The 23,021-nt window shown below is 43.2% G+C and overlaps 1 protein-coding gene across 1 annotated transcript in view; it reads left to right on the top strand.

Annotated features, from left to right (window-relative positions):
* Utp20 (UTP20 small subunit processome component) overlaps positions 1-23,021 on the top strand; it is a 72,642-nt gene that overhangs the window by 30,632 nt on the left and 18,989 nt on the right. Inside the window, exons 23-43 of the mRNA XM_051206343.1 lie at positions 729-819; positions 1,550-1,635; positions 2,090-2,215; positions 3,552-3,718; positions 5,291-5,499; positions 8,377-8,520; positions 9,164-9,243; positions 10,825-11,048; positions 11,711-11,855; positions 12,788-12,875; positions 13,705-13,848; positions 14,088-14,138; positions 14,244-14,396; positions 15,636-15,791; positions 16,077-16,217; positions 16,598-16,735; positions 18,689-18,828; positions 19,022-19,104; positions 20,749-21,038; positions 21,911-22,050; positions 22,250-22,406. Of these exons, the coding sequence (XP_051062300.1) occupies positions 729-819; positions 1,550-1,635; positions 2,090-2,215; positions 3,552-3,718; positions 5,291-5,499; positions 8,377-8,520; positions 9,164-9,243; positions 10,825-11,048; positions 11,711-11,855; positions 12,788-12,875; positions 13,705-13,848; positions 14,088-14,138; positions 14,244-14,396; positions 15,636-15,791; positions 16,077-16,217; positions 16,598-16,735; positions 18,689-18,828; positions 19,022-19,104; positions 20,749-21,038; positions 21,911-22,050; positions 22,250-22,406 (2,953 nt within the window). The remainder of the gene's footprint in view (positions 1-728; positions 820-1,549; positions 1,636-2,089; positions 2,216-3,551; positions 3,719-5,290; positions 5,500-8,376; positions 8,521-9,163; positions 9,244-10,824; positions 11,049-11,710; positions 11,856-12,787; positions 12,876-13,704; positions 13,849-14,087; positions 14,139-14,243; positions 14,397-15,635; positions 15,792-16,076; positions 16,218-16,597; positions 16,736-18,688; positions 18,829-19,021; positions 19,105-20,748; positions 21,039-21,910; positions 22,051-22,249; positions 22,407-23,021) is intronic.

Raw genomic sequence — 23,021 nt, 5'->3', positions numbered from 1 at the left:
CTCAGGAGGCAGAGGCAAGCAGATCTGAGTTGAAAGCCTGCCTGATCTATATAGCAAGTTGCAGGTGAGCCAAAGCCACATGGTGAGAACATGAGACCCTTGAGAGGCTTACGGGGAGCGGGTGAATGACTCTGGTGCGTGCCGGGCCTGTGTAAGCGTAGCCTAGCTTTACAGTCCTTCTCCCTAGAGTCTGTTAGGAAATCAGGTGGGCAGATGAGGAAGATGCACCCCTCCCAGGCTGTTGTGGCAGATGGTGTCATTTGCTCTGGACAGCCCTGTCTCCAGTCACAGCGTTGCTGGTTTCTCTGGTCAGTTGTATAAGCAAGAACCGTTGTCATCTAAACTTGGCCGTGTGTTGCATGCCATTGCTGTTTGTTCTGTGAGTGAGAGGGCGGGTGGATCCTGCCGCTTCCTAGTGCTGTTTGGAGGTTAGCAAAAGCTGAAGTGCCCAGATCACCTGCACTCACCTTCTGAGAGAGCACATCTTTGTGTGGTTTAACCCTTCCTAGGCATGCCCTAGAGGGTTTTCTAGTGTGGAAAGCCTGGATTTTGCCTGCCTGAGATTTGAAGTTTCCTGAAAATAATTCCCTAATCATTAAAATTTGCTTGGGTAATTAACAGCAGACTTATGGGTGGGCATTTGGAATGCTAGTCAAGAGAATGAAATTGAGGGCAATGTTGTTTCAAGATCTTTATTATTTACTGCAATAACCTCTTGTTTTGTTTAGGCAGTTAATTGCTCATTTGCAAGTCTTCTCTAAGTTTTCAAACCCTCGGGCCCTATATCTAGAATCCAAGTTATATGAATTATATCTTCAGGTAAGTGAAATAAATTCTCAGTGCTTAATCCTTGCAGACTTTTCTTCCACTTTGCCCACTACCTTTACCAGAGTAACTTGGGTTTTCCATAACCATGGATAGGGCCCATTCCTACATGTTAAGCACTATTTTTGTTAATATGTACCCTTTTAAAAATCATCTTAATGCACTGTTTAGATTGCACCAGTGTAGTCGACTTTAAAGTCAACTTCAACACACAGTGATTAACACTGAGCAGCAACGACAGTAAAATCATGTTATATCATAGGAAAGGGTGACTGGCTGCCTTTCCTGCTTGACTTCAGCCATGGTTCTAAACCTACGGGGGAAATGGCATTTCTCATATGTAGATGGCCTTTGGGTAGAACTTAATCAGTTCGGCAGACTTTGTCCAGGCTCTGCATATAATTTACAGAGACCTTATTAGGAAGCAGAGCTCGGGAGACTCCGGCCACAGGTAAGAGTGGGTGGATAGCCAGGTCCTCTCCTGACACCTTACTATGTAGAATGTCCTTGTCACAAGACCAGGTTCACACACAGAATTCAGGTCGGAGTTTCATCCCCCCCTTCTGTCTTTCTTTTCATATATATATGAGTTTGAGTCCAGCCTGGTCTACAGTGTATGTGTGTATATATATACATATGGGTTGTTAAACAAATTTCTATCTCATGGTTTTATTTATATATACATATTATTTCATTAACTTATTCCATAAAACTTCATTTCTAGTTATTGCTACACCAAGATCAAGCTGTGCAAAAAATAACCTTGGATTGCATAATGACCTATAAACACCCTCATATCCTCCCTTACAGGTGAGCTATGTAGGCTAGAGAAACGCCCCTCTTCCGAAGTAACCATAACCATTTCCAGGCAAGAAATGATAACCAGAAATACAGTTGTTGACTTATTCTCAGTAGCTAACAAAGTGGAAAGGAGACTACTAATTTAAAGCTCTGTCAGGGAAAGCGGTGCCGTTCCTCTGTTACTAGAGTTCCAGGAGCCCTTTGTGATAACATGGGATGGTGACACAAGAAGTGACCCCTTTGTGCCCTGTGCTAAGCACAGGGTTATGGACCAACTCTAGCCCCTCCTAACCCATGACCTCGTGCAATGTGAAGATGTTTTTGTGAGGATTGTCTACTGGGTGTGAGCCTCAACCTGAACTATTTAGTGTGTTATTTTATTTAGTTGTACTTGCAAATCTTGCTCTTCCCATCTTTGGAAAGTACTGTGGCTGGAGTGACAATTTGTGCAAATCTGTTACAGGGAAAACTTACAAAGGCTGCTGGATGACAGAAGCTTCAAGGAGGAGATTGTACACTTCAGTATTTCAGAAGACAACACTGTTGTGAAAGCCGCCCACCGCGCAGATTTGTTTCCAATTCTGATGAGGTAGTTACACTATTGAAAAATGTCAATCAAAACACAGTTCTCAACTGGCTGTGGTGGCGCACACCTTTAATGCCAGCACTTAAGAGGTTTAGGAGAGGTGAATGCTGACTACCGTTACTAAGTGTGTATTAAAGAAATGGTCATGTTAACTTTTTACCATGAGCCTTTCAGCTGTCTTATTCCCATACATGTACTGACTGCTCTCTGCTGCATATGCTGGGATGACCCTACTCTATTTGAAAGCATCAGTTGAGACTGTTTAGGAATATAATGTGAAGGCTGAGAGATGTCTCAGTGGATAAGAACACTGCCTGCTCTGGCAGGGGACCCCATTCTGTGATCAGCTGTTCACAACTGTTTGTAACTTCTGACCTCTGGCCACAAGGCACACACCTGGTGCACATACTTGAAAGTAACACACACACACATACACACACACACACACACACACACAAACACACACAAATAACCTTTTAAAGATAAATGAGGAGTGTGTTTTGAGCCTAGTGTGTGGTTCTGCATGCATGTATTCCTAGGAGCCAGGTTGAAGGCCAATGTCAGCAGAACAAGGAAGGAGGGGGAGGAAAAATGCTGTATTTTATGTTTGTGGGTTATTACCTGTCTAGTATATGGGTTTATTGGGAGGGAGGGGAATGGGAAATGATGTTTTAAGTTTATAAGCAGAAGTAGTGTTGGTTTTTATTTTCACTCATTAACTCATCCATGTATTTGACCACCTTCCATAAAGAAAAAGAAATTACTTTTTCCTTTTTTTCTCTGTGCTATGAAACTATAGCATAGGAGTTACATTTTTTCCTTAAAGCTTAAAAATAATACATGTGAAGCTAGATAAGTTTCATGATTTTTGTTCTGTTTGTTTGGTTTGTGATAGGGCCTCATTGTATAGCTCTTGCTGGCCTGGAAGTCACAGAGATCTTATGGCCTCTGCCTCTCCCTTGTCTTTTTCTTTTTAAATACCTGTTGCTTGTGTGTGTGTGTGTGTGTGTGTGTGTGTGTGTGTGTGTGTGTGTGTATTTATATATATATATTGTTTTGCGGACTTTCTTTAATATCTGTATTGTTGTTTTCATTTATCCTTGATTTAACTTACCCTTGACTTGCCTGTTTTGTTGCTTTTTCCTCTGTTGTACACTGAATTACCTTCTAGCCTTTTTATTTTCTGTTTCCTGCTTCCTGGTAGCCTGGTCTCATTGTATTTTTTCTTTTCTCTTAACTTTATAATATATCCGTTGAAATCTTTGGATTAGCTCCTTACAGCCTTGTAGCAGACAAGCAGCTAGAGATTTGTATGTATAATGCTGTTTTGACTTTTCAGAATTTTGTATGGGCGGATGAAGAATAAGACAGGGAGTAAAACCCAAGGGAAATCTGCTTCAGGCACTCGCATGACCATTGTCCTACGGTTCCTTGCTGGGACCCAACCTGGAGAGATTGAGTTATTCTTGGATCTGCTGTCTGACCCTGTGAAGCACTTCAAAAATGGTAGCTACCCCCTGCCTCTGAGCAAATGCATGCCCTGTGTGGTAACCTTCTGATGATCCTGAGCAGAAGTCTTTCTAATAGGGCTGTCTCTTCCCATCTCACTGATGTCTTTTTGCTGAAATACATTTTACTGTAAACTTTTCTGATCACACAGTTGACCCCCAGGTTGTCAGTGACCTTGCATTAGAAGACTTGGATTACAAAATGTGTATTTTGTTGTTGTGCATATCTACCAATGAGAAATGGCAAATACTTCTCATTATACAAAAAAAAGAAGAAAAAGTGCCAGACTAGTTTACATAATGAGTTCCAGGTCAAGCAGAGCTACATGCTGAAACTGTATTTTAAAACATGCACACACATGAGAGAGAGAGAGAGAATGAGAATCAGAGTCAGTCCCCACACCCAAGAGATTAAGGACAGCTTGGGAGAATTAACCGGGACTCTTGCTATTTAGTCATTTATTTATTCACAGAATCATTTACCTGTTGAGCAGTGAGCAGCGACTTGTCTGTGTCTCCTGTGATCCCCGTGCTGGGCTCAGCTGAAAAGCAATGTAGTAGAGCAGACTACGCTCTGGTGCTCTCTTCTGTAGCGTGTGATGTTTGTCATGGCTATTACTTGTCATGACTAGGTGTGTTGAATGCTTATTCCGCACATAACATATCAAAAGCCCTTTACAAACAACGCAGTTGATGTTTAAAACAAGCACAGGTGCTCTCATTATTTAATTGCCCATTTTACAAATGAGAAAACTGGTAGAGGCAGGTTTGAACCCAGACCTTTCAGACTATAAAATCCTTTGTTCCAGTTCCAAAATTGATTGGCTTTAGCCCAACATGAGTATTTATCCGATACAGTTATAGGTGGTATAGTTAAGTATATACATCAGTAAATTCATCATCTGATCTCAGGTGGCTATGCAAAGCTTAAGCAGTACCAGTTCAGACCTTTTTTAGCAAATTGTGCAATCAGTATTGTATCCGTTGTTTATAAAGTAGTTGTTTTTATTTATTAGCCTGGAAGTATATGAGAAAGCCGGCATTTTATTCCTGGTCTTGTAGGAGTTTTCATGACTCTGCCAAACTCAGCATAGCTCAGTGAGTTCCGTGCTCAGGAATGGTATTTTTTTAATTGGGTAAGCCAGGCATGGTGGTGCACTCCTTCAGTTCCAGCACTTGGGAAGCGGAGGCAGGTGGATCTCTGATAGTTTGAGTCTACGTAGTGACTTCCAGGACAGCCAGGGCTACATAATAGAGAGACCCCCCCATCTCAAAAAAGAAAATAATAATAAAATACAATTGGGTGAGATTTTTTTCCACTTAGAGTCAGCCCTCCAACCACCATCTTATCTTTCTTTATCCCTCAGTTTCCCTATCTGAAATGTAAGTAGTAAAACCAACTTCCTCAGTTCACTGAGCATTTGTAAAAATTGGGAGATAACACATGAAGAAAGTGTGTTGGTGCCTATAAAGAACACATAGAAAGTTGCATTATTTAGAGAGGCGGGAAGGAGGCCATGACCACAGCACACTAGCATTTCACCGAGCCCCACATCCTCTCTTTCACTAGGGGAGTGCCATTCCGCAGTCATTCGGGCAGTAGAGGATTTGGATTTGTCTAAGGTGCTTCCTGTGGGTCGTCAGCATGGCATCTTAAACAGCCTGGAGGTTGTCCTGAAGACCATCAGTCATCTGATCAGCGAGTACCTTCCCAAGATTCTACAGATTCTGCTGTGTATGACAGCCACTGTCTCACACATCCTCGAGCAACGAGAGAAGGTAAGACTTGCTTCTCAACTGAAAAAGTCTGTTCTCCTTGGAGCTGGGTTGTCATCTGAATCACTAGTGGCTTTCAGGGTTAAGTCTCCTTCTGTAACCCTTGCTATGTTGAGTCACATAGACTCTTCAGGGATACATGCAGGGTTCTGAACAAATATGCAGCCTGATGAGCAGGGCTGGTTAGTTAGGTGGCTAGCTGCGGGAAGGTGAGTGCTGTAGATTTTTGTCTGCATGTGACCTTGTGGCTGTGAGCTTCTGTTTGAGGACACAGGGAAGTAATTTGTACAGTATGATGCGCAAAAGTGTCTTGGAGCTATTGGGTTTGGAGTAAAGACCCAGGCTCCAGTTTTGTCTTCTGAACTCTGGCTATTATTAACAAATGAGCATAAATTTCGATTTGTCAAGAGATTGTCTCTGGGGGCTGGAGAGATGGCTTAGAGATTAAGAGCACTGGTTGCTCTTGTAGAAGATCTGGTCCAATTGTTAGCACTCTCATAGCAGCCCACAGCTGCCTGTAGCTTCAGTTCTGGGGATCCAACACTCACGTACACATACACATACACATTCAAGCAAACCACCAATGCACATGAAATAGAAGTAAGTTAGAAAAGAAATTGTCTCCGTCGATTCATAATACACCCAGTGACTTTGGAATGCAGTCTTAAGTAGAAGTTGCCTACCACAGTTCTAAGCTGCTTTTTAGAAAGACATAAATTGACCTTGCTAATGAAATGAGTCACCGAGCTGTAGTGTGTTCTGAGACAAGGGAGAAGTGCCCAGAGCACAGTGAGTGGAAGCAGCCAGTGAGGTTGCTGATCCTACATGAATGTATTTGAAAGTGTGGAAACTACCTTTCTACTGGAGAATTCCTGATGAACCTTGAGCAGAGGCGTGATAAGTGAATGGCTTCACACCAGTTGTGGCAGGCACACCAGTAGCTGTGATTTGCTGAAGGAAGCAGAGGCAAGAGGATCATGAGCTTCAGGCCAGCCTGGGCAACGCATTTTAAAAAAAAAGATGGCGTTGTATCCAGGTGTGCTGGCACACCAGCCTAGTCTACATAGATCCAGGACAGCGAGTCTCACATAGTAAGACCCTGTCTCAAAGCAAACGGAGGAAGGAAAGAAGAAAGGAAGATATTGCCTTGGTTGCTTTGTGGGAAAGAGGCTTGGAGAAGCCAAGAGTGGTACCAAAAAGAGCTCATGGGAAATTCTGTAGTGCGTGAGCTTAGAGGAGAATGTGAGCATTGAGCATTTCAGAGAAGCGGGAGCGAGTGTCTGTGCACGTGGTAAATCACAAAGGGTGACAAGTTTCATAAAGACACGTCCTTTGGACTTTTAATTAACTTAGAAGTTACTCAGTAATGGGCCTTGCTCCCAACTCACATTTTATAACTCAGGATCATTTGTGCAATTTCATGATTCATTAGTTACCGAGGTGTTAGGCTTGCTCAAGGGTGTGGAGCTTCTTGCTCTTTTAAACAGGTCCAAGGAGTTCCTGTCAGAGGCATGGTGCATTGCCCCACGGTGATTTTGACCTAGTATGTGTTTGAGCTCAGTTACACACTTACACTTTATGACTTTGATGGCCTTTGGGGTGTTGGCTGACAGGAAGTGTGTGTTGTTAGGGTTGTAAAATGGTTTTGTGGTGTTTGTACATTGAAGCAGTGGCTGTGTATAAATATACATAAAGTCTACAAAAGCTTACTTTCCGGGTTTTCCTCTGGCTTGGTCAACAATTACGGAGTAAACCGGACGGCTGGAACTGTGGTTGTAGAAATGGATAGAGCATGCAGCAGAGATGGAACACGGTCTTGTTTGTTAGCACTCGTTTGTTGCTTGCTTCAGACGATCACAATACCACATTTTTTAAAGTGTCAATGATCATTTTTGTCTTCTCCCGAAACCTGACTCTAGGGACGGCACACATGATCCCAGTGGAGTGGAAACAGATAGAGTGGCTTGTCGCTCAGTCACCTTGTGTTTGCCTATTCCTTCTGTAGCCTGAATAATGAGGTGATAGGTGGAGGCAGATGGTGTGCTCTGTGGCAAATGAAGAGCATCCCTGTGCATAGAAATAGGCATCTGACTTGAAAATGTGTTGTTTCAGATTTGAATATCTCTGTTGACCAGAATGTTGGTGTTTTATGGCAAGTAACTTCCCTCTTAGTCTTATTATTGTGTCTTGAACATAGACTTGACATTCACTATGTCTCAGGTTAGTTTTTAGGTAAAGCTGTAGGAAAATAAGGACATACACACATACGCACACACAGTCATTTAAATATCTTCCACCCACGATATAGTGATCAGGGTTTGAGGCATCTCTGGTTTGTTGCTTTTAACATTGTTTGGAGAATATCACTCTAAGGCCTTATCTGTCATCTCTAGAGCTAACCCCATTCACTCTTAAACTTCTGGTGGAAATTTTGCAGAGTGTTTACCATTCCCAAGTTTATAAAATCCCTCACATACTGAACTCCTCATGATTTTCAGTCCCTTGTATAAATACAGACTTTGGGCTATAATGCCATGTGTTGATGGAGACTCAATAAATAAGTCTGCACTGACTGTGAACAGAGGGACTGTGTTGTTATGGTTTCACACTGTGTAGGCAAGGAAATGTGATGTCTCTTTGCTGTTTGCTGTGACTTCCAGCCTCTGGAAGTTTCACTGTGTGTCTGTGCACCATGTGCATGCAGTGCCCTTGAATTGGAGTTAGAGATGGTCATAAGCCGCCTGTGGGTCCTCTGCAAGAGCAGCCAGTGCTGTTAACACAGAGCATCTCTCCAGCCCTGCTACGTGAGAAAGAATGCCTCTCTAAGGAATCAGGGTGTGTGTGCATGCATGCATGTCTGAAAAAGACCTTTGTTTGCAGATACAGCTAAGGTTTATTAACCCACTGAAAAATTTAAGACGTCTGGGAATCAAGATGATCAGCGATATCTTTTTGGATTGGGAATCCTATCAGTTCAGAACAGAAGAAATTGATGCTGTGTTTCATGGTGCAGTCTGGCCTCAGGTAAACCTTGGTTTGATTTCTACATCCTGCCTGACACCTTCTACTTCTCAATTTATTTTTAATTTACCAGCATAGTCTACCACCCAGACACGAATATCATCTGCTCTTCTTTCTTACATCGAGACTCTTTAACTTCTTCAAGTTGTTGGAATACTTAGTCAGTTTTTAAATACCATGACATTTATACCGAAGGTTAACGTGACTGACTGTGAGCATTAAAGAAATGTGACCCAGTTTCCATAGCAGCATGTGCTAACAAACATAGGGGACAGTGCGTGTGTTCACTAGCTTTGTCCTGATTTCTCTTCATGTGACCAGTTGTTAAGTAACCGGTGTAGTTAGCTAAGACCACGGTGGGAGGGACTTGATTTTGAGAACAGTTTCCAGCTGTTTAAACGCAGTCATTTCTGATCATTTAAAACCCCGAGTAGCTGGTCCCAATATCTAGACACTCCATGCGCCCGCCATTGCTGCGTTTTCTGTTGGTATTATTTGCTGCCCTTCTCTTTCCTCCGTCTGTCCTTTATGTGTGGTCTGTGCCCTGCTCTCTTTCATCCTCCACTGCGGTGCTTATCCTGTTTAGTGGTTGCTTTTGCTTCTTCTGTAAGGGTGTGTTTTATACTGCCTTTATTTGGTATCCTAGATCTGCAGGCTTGGATCTGAGAGTCAGTATTCACCCACTCCTCTGTTGAAGCTAATTAGTATCTGGAGCAGAAATGCAAGGTAAGACCTCCTTTTAAAAAAGAATGGTGTTTAGGTCTAGTCAAGACTGGTCTAAGGACCATCTGCTGCATAGTGAGTTACCTTTAAATACAGTCAAAACTGATGAAGCAATTCAATGAAAACATGGAAAGAACTCAGACTACATAATTTTAAGAAAACTACATAATGTAAGAAAACAATATGCATATGTTTGTCTGTGAATATGAAATAAAACAGAGATGTCTAGGATGTGCGGCCCTGGCTCTAATCACGACACACACCCGTGTCACTCATCTCTTCCTTTGAGCTTCCTCAGCCCACGTCCCTGTCGTCACACCTGACTTGTGCTCTCCCTCTACGGTTACCACCTAAAATTCTCAAAGAGCTATTATTGTGTCTCCCTGCAGTCCTTCCCTTCCCTCACATAGGGTTACTTGGTACTCGCTGCGTGTCTAGTGGGTGGGTGGTTGAAGTTTCTGGTTAAGCTACGCCCTTCAGCATGGTCGTGTCCGTTGTGCTGGGGGTCTTGGAATCTCCTCTTGTTCACGTGTAAGACAGAAATAACAGACCTAGGACTGGGTGCTGGCCCGGCCAGTGAAGTTCCTGCCGGGCAAGGTGAGAACCTGAGCTCTGTTTGCAGAACCGTGTAAAGGCAGGCAGTTGAGAGGTGGGGACAGACAGACGTTTGGACATTTGCTGCATCTGTCCCGGCCACTTAGCAAGGTCTGTGCCAGTGAGAAACTCTGTTTCCAAACAGCGTGTGGAAGAAGATTCCGGAGGAACACACATCCAGCGTTGTCCTCCAACCTTCGCATGCTCCCACACGTGACCACACACCCCGCACACACACAAACACACACACAAGTAACAGATGTACTCATTGCTTATGATGGTCATATGTAGAGTTGAAGCCTATCTATACTGTGTCAAATATTAATTGGGCCAAAAGATACAGAAACAGAACTGCTTAGAATTTCACTTCTATGTTCCTGGCGCTAAATATGTTACAATACTTGAACTCTTTCCAGTGATAAAGAATTGATAAAGTTAATCTACCCATGGTTTTTTTCCTAAAAGTTATTTGATGTTTCTACGTGGAGGAATATTCTAATTTTTCTTCTGAGTACTTTATTATTCCAATGGCTTCATCCTCTCCAAGTGAATGTATTCTCTGAATTCTATATATCCACATACAGCTATTGTCTCCTGTTGTGGTACATAGATCTCTATATGAGTTTGTAGATAATGTATTTGAAAAACCTTATCAGTACAAACAACTTTCATATGGCTCTTTAGGAAAGGCTTGAGACTGAGAGTCCAGCTCTGACTCAAGTCTCAGTGGCTTAGCCAGGTCTGTCCTTCATTGTCATGTGAAATAATGGTGCTTCATAGAGATGTCATGAATAATAAAGTGTGTGTGTGTGTGTGTGTGTAAATCTAAGTAGTATAATGTTTATAGAGTGGTTGGAATTAGCCATTGAGTTCTAGATTTTAAAGTAATTTCACATATGCATACACATGTTAAAGAAATTCTTAAGGAATGTCTTAGACATAAACATACTGAGAAATATAATGACTATTGCAGTGTCTTTCTCCTGGCAGATACTTCCCTCTCCTGGCTAAACAGAAACCTGGACACCCAGAGTGTGATATCCTGACCAATGTCTTTGCAATTCTCTCAGCAAAGAATCTGTCCGACGCCACAGCTAGCATTATAATGGACATAGTCGATGATCTTCTCAACCTTCCAGATTTTGAGCCCACAGAAACAGTGCTGAGCTTGCCAGTAACTGGCTGTGTGTACGCCGAGGTAGCGGACAGTACAGGTGTGTGCAGGGCACAAAGCCCGTGACTCATAGACTTCACAGGTAGCTGTGGCTCTTGGAAAAAAATCTGCTCATGTGGGGAAGTCTCTTGTTTCAGAGCAGTGTGTAAACTGAACTTCTTTGCGCATGTAGAGACGTAGATTATGTCTACCTAGGCAGTTCTTAGCCATCCCCCAGGACACTGGGAAATGAGTTCCACTGGTGCACCTGTGAATTCTTCCTGCTACAGTAACCCAACAGTTCCTGCACTGTTATAGGGAATAATTTATATACCCTGAGGTCTTATATGAATTTGTAATTTAAAAGCCAGGTGGTGGTGGCGAACAGAAAATCTTTAATCCCAGCACTTGGGAGGCAGAGGTAGGTGGATCTTCTGAGTTCGAGGCCAGCCTGGTCTACAGAGTGAGTTCCAGGACAGCCAGGGCTATACAGGGAAACCCTGCCTCAAAAAAACACAGAGAGAGATAGAGGTAAATTGATTAATTAGTAAATTAATTAAAAATGTGTGTTTAACTACTGCTGTCTCCTTTAAGGAAGAAAGGGTTATTTAATGATTAGAGTTGAAATTTAAATGCTCATCGATAGTTGAATACTTTTTCTCTGTCATCGAGAGGGTAATATATAATGGCGAGGAAGGACTGATTGAAATAACCGTGTTTCAGAGCCGATCACTGTGGGAGGGAGATTGACTGTGCCTCATGTGCCTGCAATCCTCCAGTACCTCAGCAGATCCACAATAAGTGCGGACACAGTGAAGAAGAAGAAGAACAGGGCACGAGTCAGTAAGGAACTGGGCATTCTTTCAAAGTGAGTGGCGTTCGTCCTGCAAGGGGAAGGGTGGCATCCACAGGGTTAGCTTTTATTAAAAACTTTGATCTTGTTTTTCCAAGATAACAAGTTGGGAGTCAGGGGGAATCTTTTAAAATGCATGCAAGGCTTGTGCAAAGTGCTGGGTTTACTCTCTGGCATTAAACATCAAACTAAAGAAGGGGAGTGAAGAGGGAGTGGGCACTTGCTGAGTCTTCCATGCCCTAATCAGACCAAAGGTTTGCTTGTCCCACCTTTGCAAAGTCTCAAGTTTGTTAGATGCTAAAAGATTTGAGAAGGCGCGAACGGGAGACTCAAGCCAGTTTTTAAAAAGTTTAGCAGTAAAAATAATGTATAACAATTTCTACAGAGGCAAACAGTAAGAAATAATATTATCTTAAATTTAGTGGAAGCCTTACAAGACATTGATAACCATTTAATACTGCTTTTAACAACATAAAGATGATAAATTGGAACCTTCTAGAAGCTAGGATGTTTTGCTTATGTTTCTAAATTTCGTCCCGGTTCATCAGTGTGACGGTGTAAAGATGATGATCCCGTAGGCTGCAGGAAGGCCAGCATCACAGACCCACTGATGCTTCCAGCCAAATGACAGCCACTCTCCCAAGTCTGTTTTTCTCTAAGCAACAACATGGAGCTGAATAACCCCTGCCATGAGCTGTTAATGGGTTTACACCGAAATACTGTGTGTGAGACACTTAGTGGTGCTCAAGAATGCCATTTCCTTGCAAACCAGGGAAGCATGAATTGCCTGATGACAGCCACCTAGAAAAGCAGATACTGTGAAAATGATAGAACAGTAGCTGGGAATAAGAGTACCTACTGTACAACAGGTGGTTCTCTGCAGTTGAACACTCAGAGAAACTCTTCTCCCTGATGCATCTTCCTAACGTGCCCATTGTCTTCTTTAGGATAAGCAAGTTTATGAAAGACAGGGAACAGAGTTCCCTCCTCATTACTCTTCTCCTTCCGTTCCTCCTCCGGGGCAGTGTTGCTCAGGTACAGTTCAGGACGTTTACTTTGTCTTCGAGAGAGCGATATCCCATTAGGCTTGTTTATAGAGGGGATTTTATAAGTCAACTCTGTGATCTGTTTGTTCTAGAAAACTTACGGCTGTATAAAAGTCACCATTTAAAATAGAGGGGCATTGGGCTAGACTAGATGGGAGAGAAGTAATCACCTGCCACTGCAGTAAAAATGTCCCTTTCATTAGCTTCTGCCCATTCCAGGGTTTCTCCCTCTTTTGAACAACAAACAGAACCCAAGACATTCATTGTGCACTGCAGAGTCATGAATATAGAGCACACTGGCTAAGTTGAGTGAGGAATCTATTTTTTATTGTTCAACCAAGAGTTTTCTGATCAGATTCTAAAACCCTAACTAACTCCAGGCAAGAGTTCTTCTAGTGGCTCATTTCTCCGGTATCGGGAGTGAGCATCGGTCGTTCAGCGACAAGCCCACAAATCTGCAGACAGCAGAGCATTCCTTTTCCTCAGCGTGCTCATGCCGCTGGCTCCGCTTTGATTAGCCAACCAGAGAGACCATGCTTCCAACTCACGTACATTCGCTATTAGAACTGAAGGAAGGAGCTGTAACTGTAGATTTTGTGTTAAGTTAAAATGCTAATTTTTATAAATGCCATGAAATGATTTCTCCAATTCTTGTAATGTTTTTCAACCCTATATCATAAAACATAAAATGAACTGGGTGTGGTGGTGCATACCTGTAGTAATCAAGTGAGAGAGTGTGTGTGTGTGTACGTGCATGCGTGCGTGTGTATAAATACAGTTTTAGGAAATACTGAAATGCACTTTCTCCTGACTCTCAGGATACAGAGCTTGATATCCTGGTGACAGTGCAGAACTTGTTACAACATTGTCTGGACCCCACTAGCTTCCTCAAACCCCTGGCCAAACTCTTTTCCGTTGTAAAGAACAAGTTGTCAAGACAGTTGCTGTGTACTGTTTTCCAGGTATGTAATAGGCCGTTTTATTCCAAATTGCCCTGTCTCTGTCCCATAAAACATCGGAGCAAGCCACATCTGTTCCGCATGATGTTACGTGAAGTTGAACGGTATTGGAGAACTGAGATTATTAGAGCAGGGAAGTTAGAGTTTTTACTAATAGTTATGCTCATAGTCAGGGATGGGCTACACAGTGAAAAACTGCCTCATAAAACTCAAACAATAAACATACTGCCCTTTCCTTCTAGAGTCTGTCTGATTTTGGAAGTGGACTGAACTATATTACAGACATTGTAAAGGTAAGAAGGAAACCTCATTTCTTTTTGGCTTCAAAAGTATTGTCACTTTGGTTTATTAACCCTGCTGTCCCTGTGTTTATATGTTTGTACCATCACTTTTTGTAGCTTAATGCCTTTGATAAAAGGCATCTCGATGACATCAACTTTGACGTTCGATTCTCAGCGTTCCAGACCATCACCTCCAACATAAAGGAGATGCAGACGGTGGATGCTGACTACCTGGTCCCTGTGATGCATAACTGTTTCTATAACATGGAGGTGGGTGTTCGTGGCAAACACTGAGACTGTTTCGATCGTACACCACTATATACAGTGGCTTAATTCCTAAAGTTGTTTTACACAGAGTAAAGACATTTTTAGGGCAGAGTTTTCTTTTAGCTGCTGACTTTTTTGTTTTGTGAACTACTTTCAGTTACTGTCATGATTTGAAAGACTGAAATGTTAGTGAATACATAGAAGCACTTGGGGAAAAAAATCAAGGTATGTGTTGCCTGGGTGTGGTGGCACATTCCCGAGGTCTCACCACCAGGGCAGCAGGACAGATGGGTCATAGTTTTGATGTCAGCCTGGTCTATAGAGCAGGACACCGTCTTCTGTTGGATTGTTGTGTGGTTTGGCAAGTGTGTGTTTATAGACAGGGTCTCACTGTGGAGTCCTGTCTGACCTAGATAGAACTCTCTATGGAGATCTGGTAGAACTCAGATTCGCAGATCTTCCTGCCTCCATCTCTTCAATATACGCTGCTGTCATGAAACACCACACCTGGCCCTATCTTAAAGAAAGCTGGATATTTACCAAGAGATAAGGGAGGGATTACCGGTGGTGAAAACCGTGGGAAAGCAGGTAGCAGTGATGGTTGCACAGCCTCTCTGGTGTTTCATAAAACCCATGTGGGCCAGCACGATGGCTCAGTGGGTAAAGGCATTTGCCAGTCAAGACTGATGACCTGAGTTCAGTCCCCAGAACACATGTAACGAGCCAGATGTGGTATCTCACATCTTTAATTCCAAGTACTTACTGCAGTAGAAACCCTGCCTTACCAGGGTGGAAGGCAAGAACTGACTCCTAAAAGCTTTCCTCTGCCCTCCTCCACAGTGGGGCTGTGGCATGTGCACACACAGGCAAATAAACAGTTTAAAACCAGTGAATTGTATACTTTAAAAGAATGAGTTTTTTGGCAATTCAGTAATCTCATTTTTAGGTTAACTGTTACTTGAAGGTTTATCTGCTTTTACTAGAGTAAAGGGTGTTTATATTAAGGGCCTTATTACTCGAGGGAATTAAATCTCAAGTGGAAAATGAAGCCAATGACTGTTAAACTGTAGTGGCATCAAGTAACTGGCATTTTATGCACTCTGATGTTAAGAGTTTTGTCTGGGATGTGAGCAAGGGCACAGGCATTTCTTAGTAGGGTTTGCAGTAAAGCTTTGATAGGGTTTCGCTTTCTTGATAAAAGATCTTAATAGTTGAATAACTTGGGCTTTTGCTTATTTTCAGTTAGGAGACATGTCTTTAAGTGACAATGCCAGCATGTGCTTGACCAGCATCATCAAAAGGCTAGCTGCTTTGAATGTTACAGAGAAAGACTATAAGGAGATCATTCACCGCACCCTCTTGGAGAATCTGAGGAAAGGGTTGAAGAACCAGACAGAGGTAACTTTACCCTTTAATTACTGGTGTCTACAGGAGTATCCCTCTTCCGCTGTGGGAAAGCAGCCACATTCAGGGTAAATAATTAAAACAGTCACCAAGCCTTTGAGGAGGAGGTGGATGGGAGCAGTGTGACCTGGATTTTTATTCTATAATTTTTTTTTCTTACAGTGGAAGAAATGATTTCTTTAAAACACGAATAGCTTTTTCACGTACCTTACGTTATCTAGGAAATGAAACTTTTAAAATACCTTTTTTTTTTTCCCCCTCTCAACTTGACATTTGCAGAGTGTTCAACATGATTACACTGTGATCCTCTCCTGTCTGATTCAAACGTTCCCCAACCAAGCGGAGTTTAAGGACTTGGTGCAGCTCACTCATTGTCATGACCCGGAAATGGACTTCTTTGAGAACATGAAGCACATCCAGGTGGGTGTGGTGCTGCCTCGTTCAGCCTCTTTGGAAAGGTGGCCCAGGGAGTCCAGGTTCTCTCCCTGGCCTGCATGTCCACCGGGTAGGTTTGCACAGGACATGATCGTCTTCTGGGCGGGGGTGGGGGGGGTGTCTCATTTCTCGAATGGCATCACCAAACACACATCATAATAGTGTCAACTTTCTCCAGTTTTCCTATGTGTCCAGGGCCATTTTTAAGTGCCATGGATTACATTTCTGGGAACAAATCAAGACCCAGGTGTTTGCCCAGGGTTTCCCGCCCTTACACTTTTCATGGAGAACACATTTGGGGCTGAGGCGGAGGTTGTTTTAGGAGAGAGTGTAGTAATCGCTGCACATTTTATCTAACTTTCTAGATCCACAGACGAGCAAGAGCGTTGAAGAAACTAGCCAAACAACTCCTGGAAGGGCAGGCTGTGCTGTCTTCCAAATCTCTTCAGAATTACATCATGCCTTATGCCATGACTCCACTTTTTGATGAGAAAATGCTCAAGGTAGGCTACTAGGTGCAGGAAGCATGGGCATTAGTAACCACATGAGTTTATCATCGTGGTTGGATTGAAATGAACTTTTTTTAGAACCACCCCTGGTATATGGTAAATACTGTGTAAATGGTAAATATATTTTTTATTTTTATTATTTGTGCACATGAGTCAAGCTCTGAACTAGAAATGAAATTACTCTTCCTAGAAATTTCTAGATTTCTAAAATGATTTCTGGTTTTTGAGAAAGGATCTCACTGTGTGGTCAACATTGACTTTTAACTCTGTTTCCCTGTCTCTGCCTCCCAGTTGCTGGCCTTACGGGAGTATTTCCATTTGTTTGGTTCTTTGGTTTTCTTGTTGGTTGGTTTGTAGACCTGTCTCACTCTGGACCCAGGCTATCCTAGAACTCCTATGTAATAGAGGCTGGTCTCAAACTCACAGAGATCCTATTGCTTCAAACTCCCAAGTTCTGGGACTATAGGCATGAGCTACCATGCCTGGCAAGACCCTTCCTTCCTTCTCTCCATGTTTTTGAGGGTGGGGGTGGTTCATTGTGTTACCCATCTGGCCTTGAATTTACAACACTACTCCATCCCTAGTAGAAGGACCATGGTCGCATACCACCATACCCAGTCTTATTAAAAGGTTGCTTCTGTAAATTCTAGTTTTAAGAGCCAGTAAGAACAACCAACCCAAGCCTCTAAAAGCATTGACATGCATGTGAAGAATAGCTGGAGAGACTCTACCTAGGTTTCTTTGGTGTTGGCACAGTGTCTTCTCGAAGCTTTACCTCTGAACCCACTTGTTTGTGACTTACAGGTGGTTTTCTCAGGGCCTGCTGTCTGTGCAGTCTGACTCTCCGGTCCTGGGCACTGGTTTTAGACAGTGTGCACTCCACATGCTTATTAGTTGGCTTGGGACCTACTGTACTGTCTTGTTGCTTATTTTTTATTTGCTTCCCCTTTTTATTCCTTCTGTTGGTTTATCCTACATTTGTGGGCTTTTCCCCCCTTTGTTGCCTTATTGATCACAGAAGTTTTTTTTGTTTTTTTGTTTTTTTTTTTTTTTTTTTTATCACTTGCTTTCAGCCTCTGTGTTAGCCTTAAAATGCACAGTAAATATTCTTACTGCTTTATAAACAGTCAGTTGTCTTCTAAAAGTATCAAATACGGGACAGTTCTGTTATACTTGCTCACATCGTATAATTGCTGGTTTCTTCATCGTCCATGTCCATTCGCTCATGCTGGGCGCCTTTTCACTCTGGCTGGTGGAGTGTCCATCCGTATGGGCTTTGATGACTCTGTCTTTCCTTACCTATGTATACTGATGAGTGTTGTGTTCCGATCAGAGCCTTTCCTCAGGCAGCTCTCTCTCATCTCCCTGGTACTGTAGACTGCAGCTGCCATGCACAGCCTCTGTCTGTAACTCGAGACCAGTAGATCTTGTGGGGATCTTCTCCTGTACGGAAGGAAACCCCACACACAGTTCTCCACACGCACAGTAGATCCGGCTCAGGGTAACACTCGCTCCGTACCCTTCCTCTCAGGAACACTGTTCTTGCTGCATGTAACATCCAGAGTCTGACAACTGGCTTTAGTTTAAGAGCAGTAGTGTGCAGTTTTTGACATTGGTCACACTCCCCCCTCCCCCACCCCATTTGCTGCCAGTAATCTTGAATCCATCTAGAAAATCTGGGTCTCAACGAGTTCAGACTATATTAGTATTAAAGAATTTAAAGAAATTGACACCATCCTTTCCTGGGATTAAGGCAGGAAAAGGAATAAGGATGATTTATGTGACAAATACACACAATGTCCAAATGAGTATTTTGTCAACTTATCATGAAAGAACAGTCCGTATCTTCTTAATTCCTGGTGGCCTGTGCCCTGTGGCGTTTACCAAATTAACCGTGTTTCCTTAGCAATTACTTGTGTATATTGATGCCCTTGGTTTGTTTTACAGCATGAAAACATAACCATTGCTGCCACAGAGGTGATCGGAGCTATTTGCAGACACCTGTCTTGGCCAGCGTATGTGTACTACTTGAAACACTTCATCCACGTCTTGCAGACAGGCCAGATCAACCAGAAGCTGGGTGTCAGGTATAGTCAGTCCACTGTTTGGTTTCTAACGTGGAACCTAAGCATTGCTTCCTGAAGGGGTCTTTGTGAGATCACCACATGTATCAGTGCGTGTGCTCACAGTATGAATGGGGTTCAGTAGTGCAGTTGTACGGTGAAACAGTTGTATGCTCTGCCCTCATGTCCCCTCCCCTTTCTTTACCTTTTTTGACAGTTTGCTGGTGATAGTGTTGGAAGCATTCCATTTTGACTACAACACTCTTGAAGAACAAATGGGAAACATTAAGAATGACGGAAGTACGTTTTGAAACTTTCTTAAATTAGAGTCTCATTTTATTCCTGGATAACTTGTGATAATTAAAGATGGCAAAATGTGCTGCTTTTTCTTCTCTCTGTCATAAGGACCCATTACTGAGTCAGAAAGAAACTGAACTAAACGAATGGCTTATTCTTATGAAGTCTTACTTACCTTGCAGAAGACATATCTAAGTTGTATAATGCAAACATCTGGGTTGTCTGTGAATACCACAGTGAGATCCTGGGCCCAGATGGAACATGACTTCTCCATCTCAAGATAGCCCTCTTCTGTTTCCTTCACAGCAACCTCCTCTATACTGTCATCAGATTGTGACAGAGCAGCATCAAAGAATGCCCATCACATTGAGACACAGCCAGAACCATTGACCTAATAGTTATCCTTCTCCCCAGAGTAGTCTGCATCAGTACTGGACCAACCCAAGGTGGAGGGAGCTTAACATCCAGGTTGAAGATGAAGAGCATCTTTGACTCACAGTCCCTTATGATGCTGAGCCATGAGTTTTCATTTTCTGGTTCTTAATTCCATATGTTAGTTTAAAATGCTCAATAAGCCAGGGAATGGTGGTGCACGCTTTAATGACGGCACTCGGGAGCGACCCTGTCTTGAAAAGCAAACAAACAAAAAAATGCTCAGCAACAATGAAATGGTAACTGAGGTCAGTTTTTTGAGCAGATGGGCAGTATCTTGTCATCCTGATAGGCACCTCTCAAGGACCCACTTACCTGGCTTTTCATAGGAGAAGCTGAACTACACAAGATAACCATGTTTCACAGCCAGTAAATGACAAAACGGAGGGACTTGATAGCACCATTTTTAATAGTTAGTAGAATAGCAAACACATTTGAGACAGTTACAGAATTTACTTCATTTAATCATCATGGCAGTTCTGCAAGGTGGGTGCCTCTTCCCTCTCACTGGTGACGAGTTCAAAGCCCACAGAAGTTATGTGTTTACAGGGCCACAACTGGACTCGCCTCCCAATACTTACTGTCTCATCTTCTTTTATATGCTGTAGCTTAGTGGCACAGCACATGCCTAGTAAGTGCTAGACCCTGGTTCTACCTAACACAGCTAAAGTAAACAAGTAAGCTAAATCCCAGAAGGGAAATTTCTACATGAGAGCCAGCAGTTGATAACTGTTTCTTGTTCTTGTAAATGGGAGTTTCTGCCGTGAGGAAACTCCAGACGCACTGCTTGGGAAACCTTCTTTTGGCTGAGAATCCTAATCCCAGGGTGTTTCCCCACCTCCCCCTCTCAAATGGCCCTGTCCTGGCCAGGCCACGTGCTATTATACTTGCGCATTCCCTTGTCTATATCCGCATTAGACTCTCGACTGTGAGAAAATAAAGCCCCAGTCCTTTCACACCCCGCTACTTCCTCTTACCTGCCTGTGACTGGAAGTGCCCCCTCTTAGACAGCTTATCACAAGCACACAGCTTCACCATCGTCACCTCCTCCTCCCCACGTTAAGACAAATCTGGCTGCGTAGCTCAGCTGGCCTCAGACTTTTTAATCCTCCTTTCTTGGCCTCTTGAGTGCTAGCTACTGTTGTGGTTACGATTATAGACAGGTATGCACCCCGCTTGAATGACATTTATTTAACTAACAGTGACTTGTTGCAGACACAGTGGAAATGTCAGAGTTACTGGAACAGGAGGCCATGGAATCGGAGCACGTGGATGAGGAAGAGAAGGAACAAGCCTGTGAGAGTTTGTCAGACGACAAGGAGCCACTGGAAGCCCCCGAGGCAGCCGATTCTGCTCAGATGGCAGCTACAGAACAAGAGTCCATCTCGAAGTCTGTCTCTTTCCTTCCTCAGAACAAGGAAGAGTTGGAAAGAACAATTAAAACCATCCAGGGAGCCATAACTGGGGATATCCTCCCCAGGCTGCACAAGTGTCTGGCCTCTGCGGTAAGGACTGGTCCAGCAGCTCCTTCTTTACACTTTGGTATGGCAGGTGTATGCTTCTTCTGTCTCCCAGTAGTAGATGATAAGTTTTCCAGAGAAAGCTAATTAAACATTACAATCTGTTTTCCTTCTCTGATTTTTAGCTACTTCTGTACTATTTAAATATTTTAGGCAGACATTGTAGTCAGACAGAATCATTGTTCTCCTGGTTGACTGGGATAACTTTTAACTACAGTTTCATATACCCAGAGCCTTTCTTTATTGGTATAAAACATAAACCTACAAACTATAACCCATGAGTTATAGCTAGGCTGCAGCTTGGTTTTTTGTTTTGTTTTGTTTTTAGTAAATAAAGTTTTATTAGAACACGGCTAGTATTTTGCATTACAGCAGCAAAGTTAGCTGGCTTTAACAAGCAAAGTAAGAGTGCTTGCTCTGCAAGCATGAAGATCTGAGTTCAGTTACCCTAACGTCCACATAAACACCTGGGCGTGGCAGTACCACATATCCATAACACCCGGGCTGTGGGGAGGATGGGCATGGGCAGAAGAGGAAGATGACTGAGGCTTGATGGCTGTCACCCTAGCTCCAGGTCCAGTGTGAGACTGTCTCAAGGAATTAGGTGACGTAATATGTCAGGACATCCGACTCCTACCTGCGGCCTCCCATTGTGTGTATTACACACACACACACACAACAGTAAACTAACAATAGGCTTAAAATAGAATAATTGTCTTTGAAATGTAAAGTTAGGAGTCCAGAAACTTCCGTGTAGCAAGTCCCAAGCCCTGGGGCTCAGTCCTTGGCGGGCGGGTCCAGTACTGGTAGGCCTTTGTGGTCCTTGGTATTCGAATGTCCCCAAACCTTTCTTACAGACCAAGCGGGAAGAAGAGCACAAGCTGGTCAAGTCAAAGGTCGTGAACGAGGAGGAAGTGGTCCGAGTCCCCCTGGCTTTTGCCATGGTTAAGCTGATGCGTTCCCTCCCACAAGAGGTTATGGAGGCAAACCTGCCCAGGTACATTATATGACAGACAGAGGACTTGAGAGAAACTCAGATTTGCTCCTTTCCCCTGGCTTTGGAATTTCTTTAGTCTGGAGGAGAAATACTGCCATGGTTTGCTGTAGTTCCAAATCCCAACTGGGGATTCGGGCTGTGAATAAGTGAGTTTTTATGGTTCTGCGTCTTGGTTATTTTTCACCTTTGCATTTCCTAGTGTTTTGCTGAAAGTGTGTGTCCTGCTCAAGAACAGAGCACAGGAAGTCAGAGACATTGCCCGAAGTACTCTCTCCAAAATAATCGAGGACCTGGGTGTGCGCTTCCTGCAGTATGTCCTCAAAGAATTACAGACAACCCTTGTCCGCGGCTATCAGGTGAGCGCAGCATTACAGCCCTTGTCCGCGGCTGTCAGGTGAGCACAGCATTTGTACTTTGGGTCTGTCCTCAGTAAAGCTGGTGGAGCAGGCAGGCAACAGCTTTCCCATTTCCAGCCACAGCCGAGTTTGGTGACTCGTGTCTCTATTCCCAGTATTGGGAAGCTCAGAAAAGAGCACCAGCAATTCGAAGGCAGTTCCCGCTACAGGAGCCCCTGCCTCAAACTAACAGCAACAGCAAAGGGTTTCTAACCATCAGTACCTGTCAGCTCAAAAGATCACTCACATTTATGGTTCCTCATCAGCTGGGTTACTTATTCTCCTTTCTTTCACACTGTTTAACATTGTTTCATAGCATCTCGATCCTGACAAAGTGTTATTGCCATGTTTATCTGGATGTATTACCAGCTGAATGAGTAACAAAGAAATATGTATGTGTTTAAGGTTTTAAACTTGGCATAAGGTATAAAATTAGCAATCTAGCAGCAAATGAAACATGAGCAGTTGCATGGTGGTCCAGCCTGTACGCGTGTATCTGAGTGCCTTTCCGTGGTAAATCACTGTACTACCTAAGCATACCATTGTATTTCTGAGCACGCTGCATTTAGACAGCCA

The sequence above is a fragment of the Phodopus roborovskii genome, unplaced genomic scaffold (assembly GCF_943737965.1).
Source record: "Phodopus roborovskii unplaced genomic scaffold, PHOROB, whole genome shotgun sequence".
NCBI lineage: Eukaryota > Metazoa > Chordata > Mammalia > Rodentia > Cricetidae > Phodopus > Phodopus roborovskii.
The sequence above is the reverse complement of the archived record's forward strand: the minus strand, read 5'-3'. Positions and strand labels throughout refer to the sequence as shown.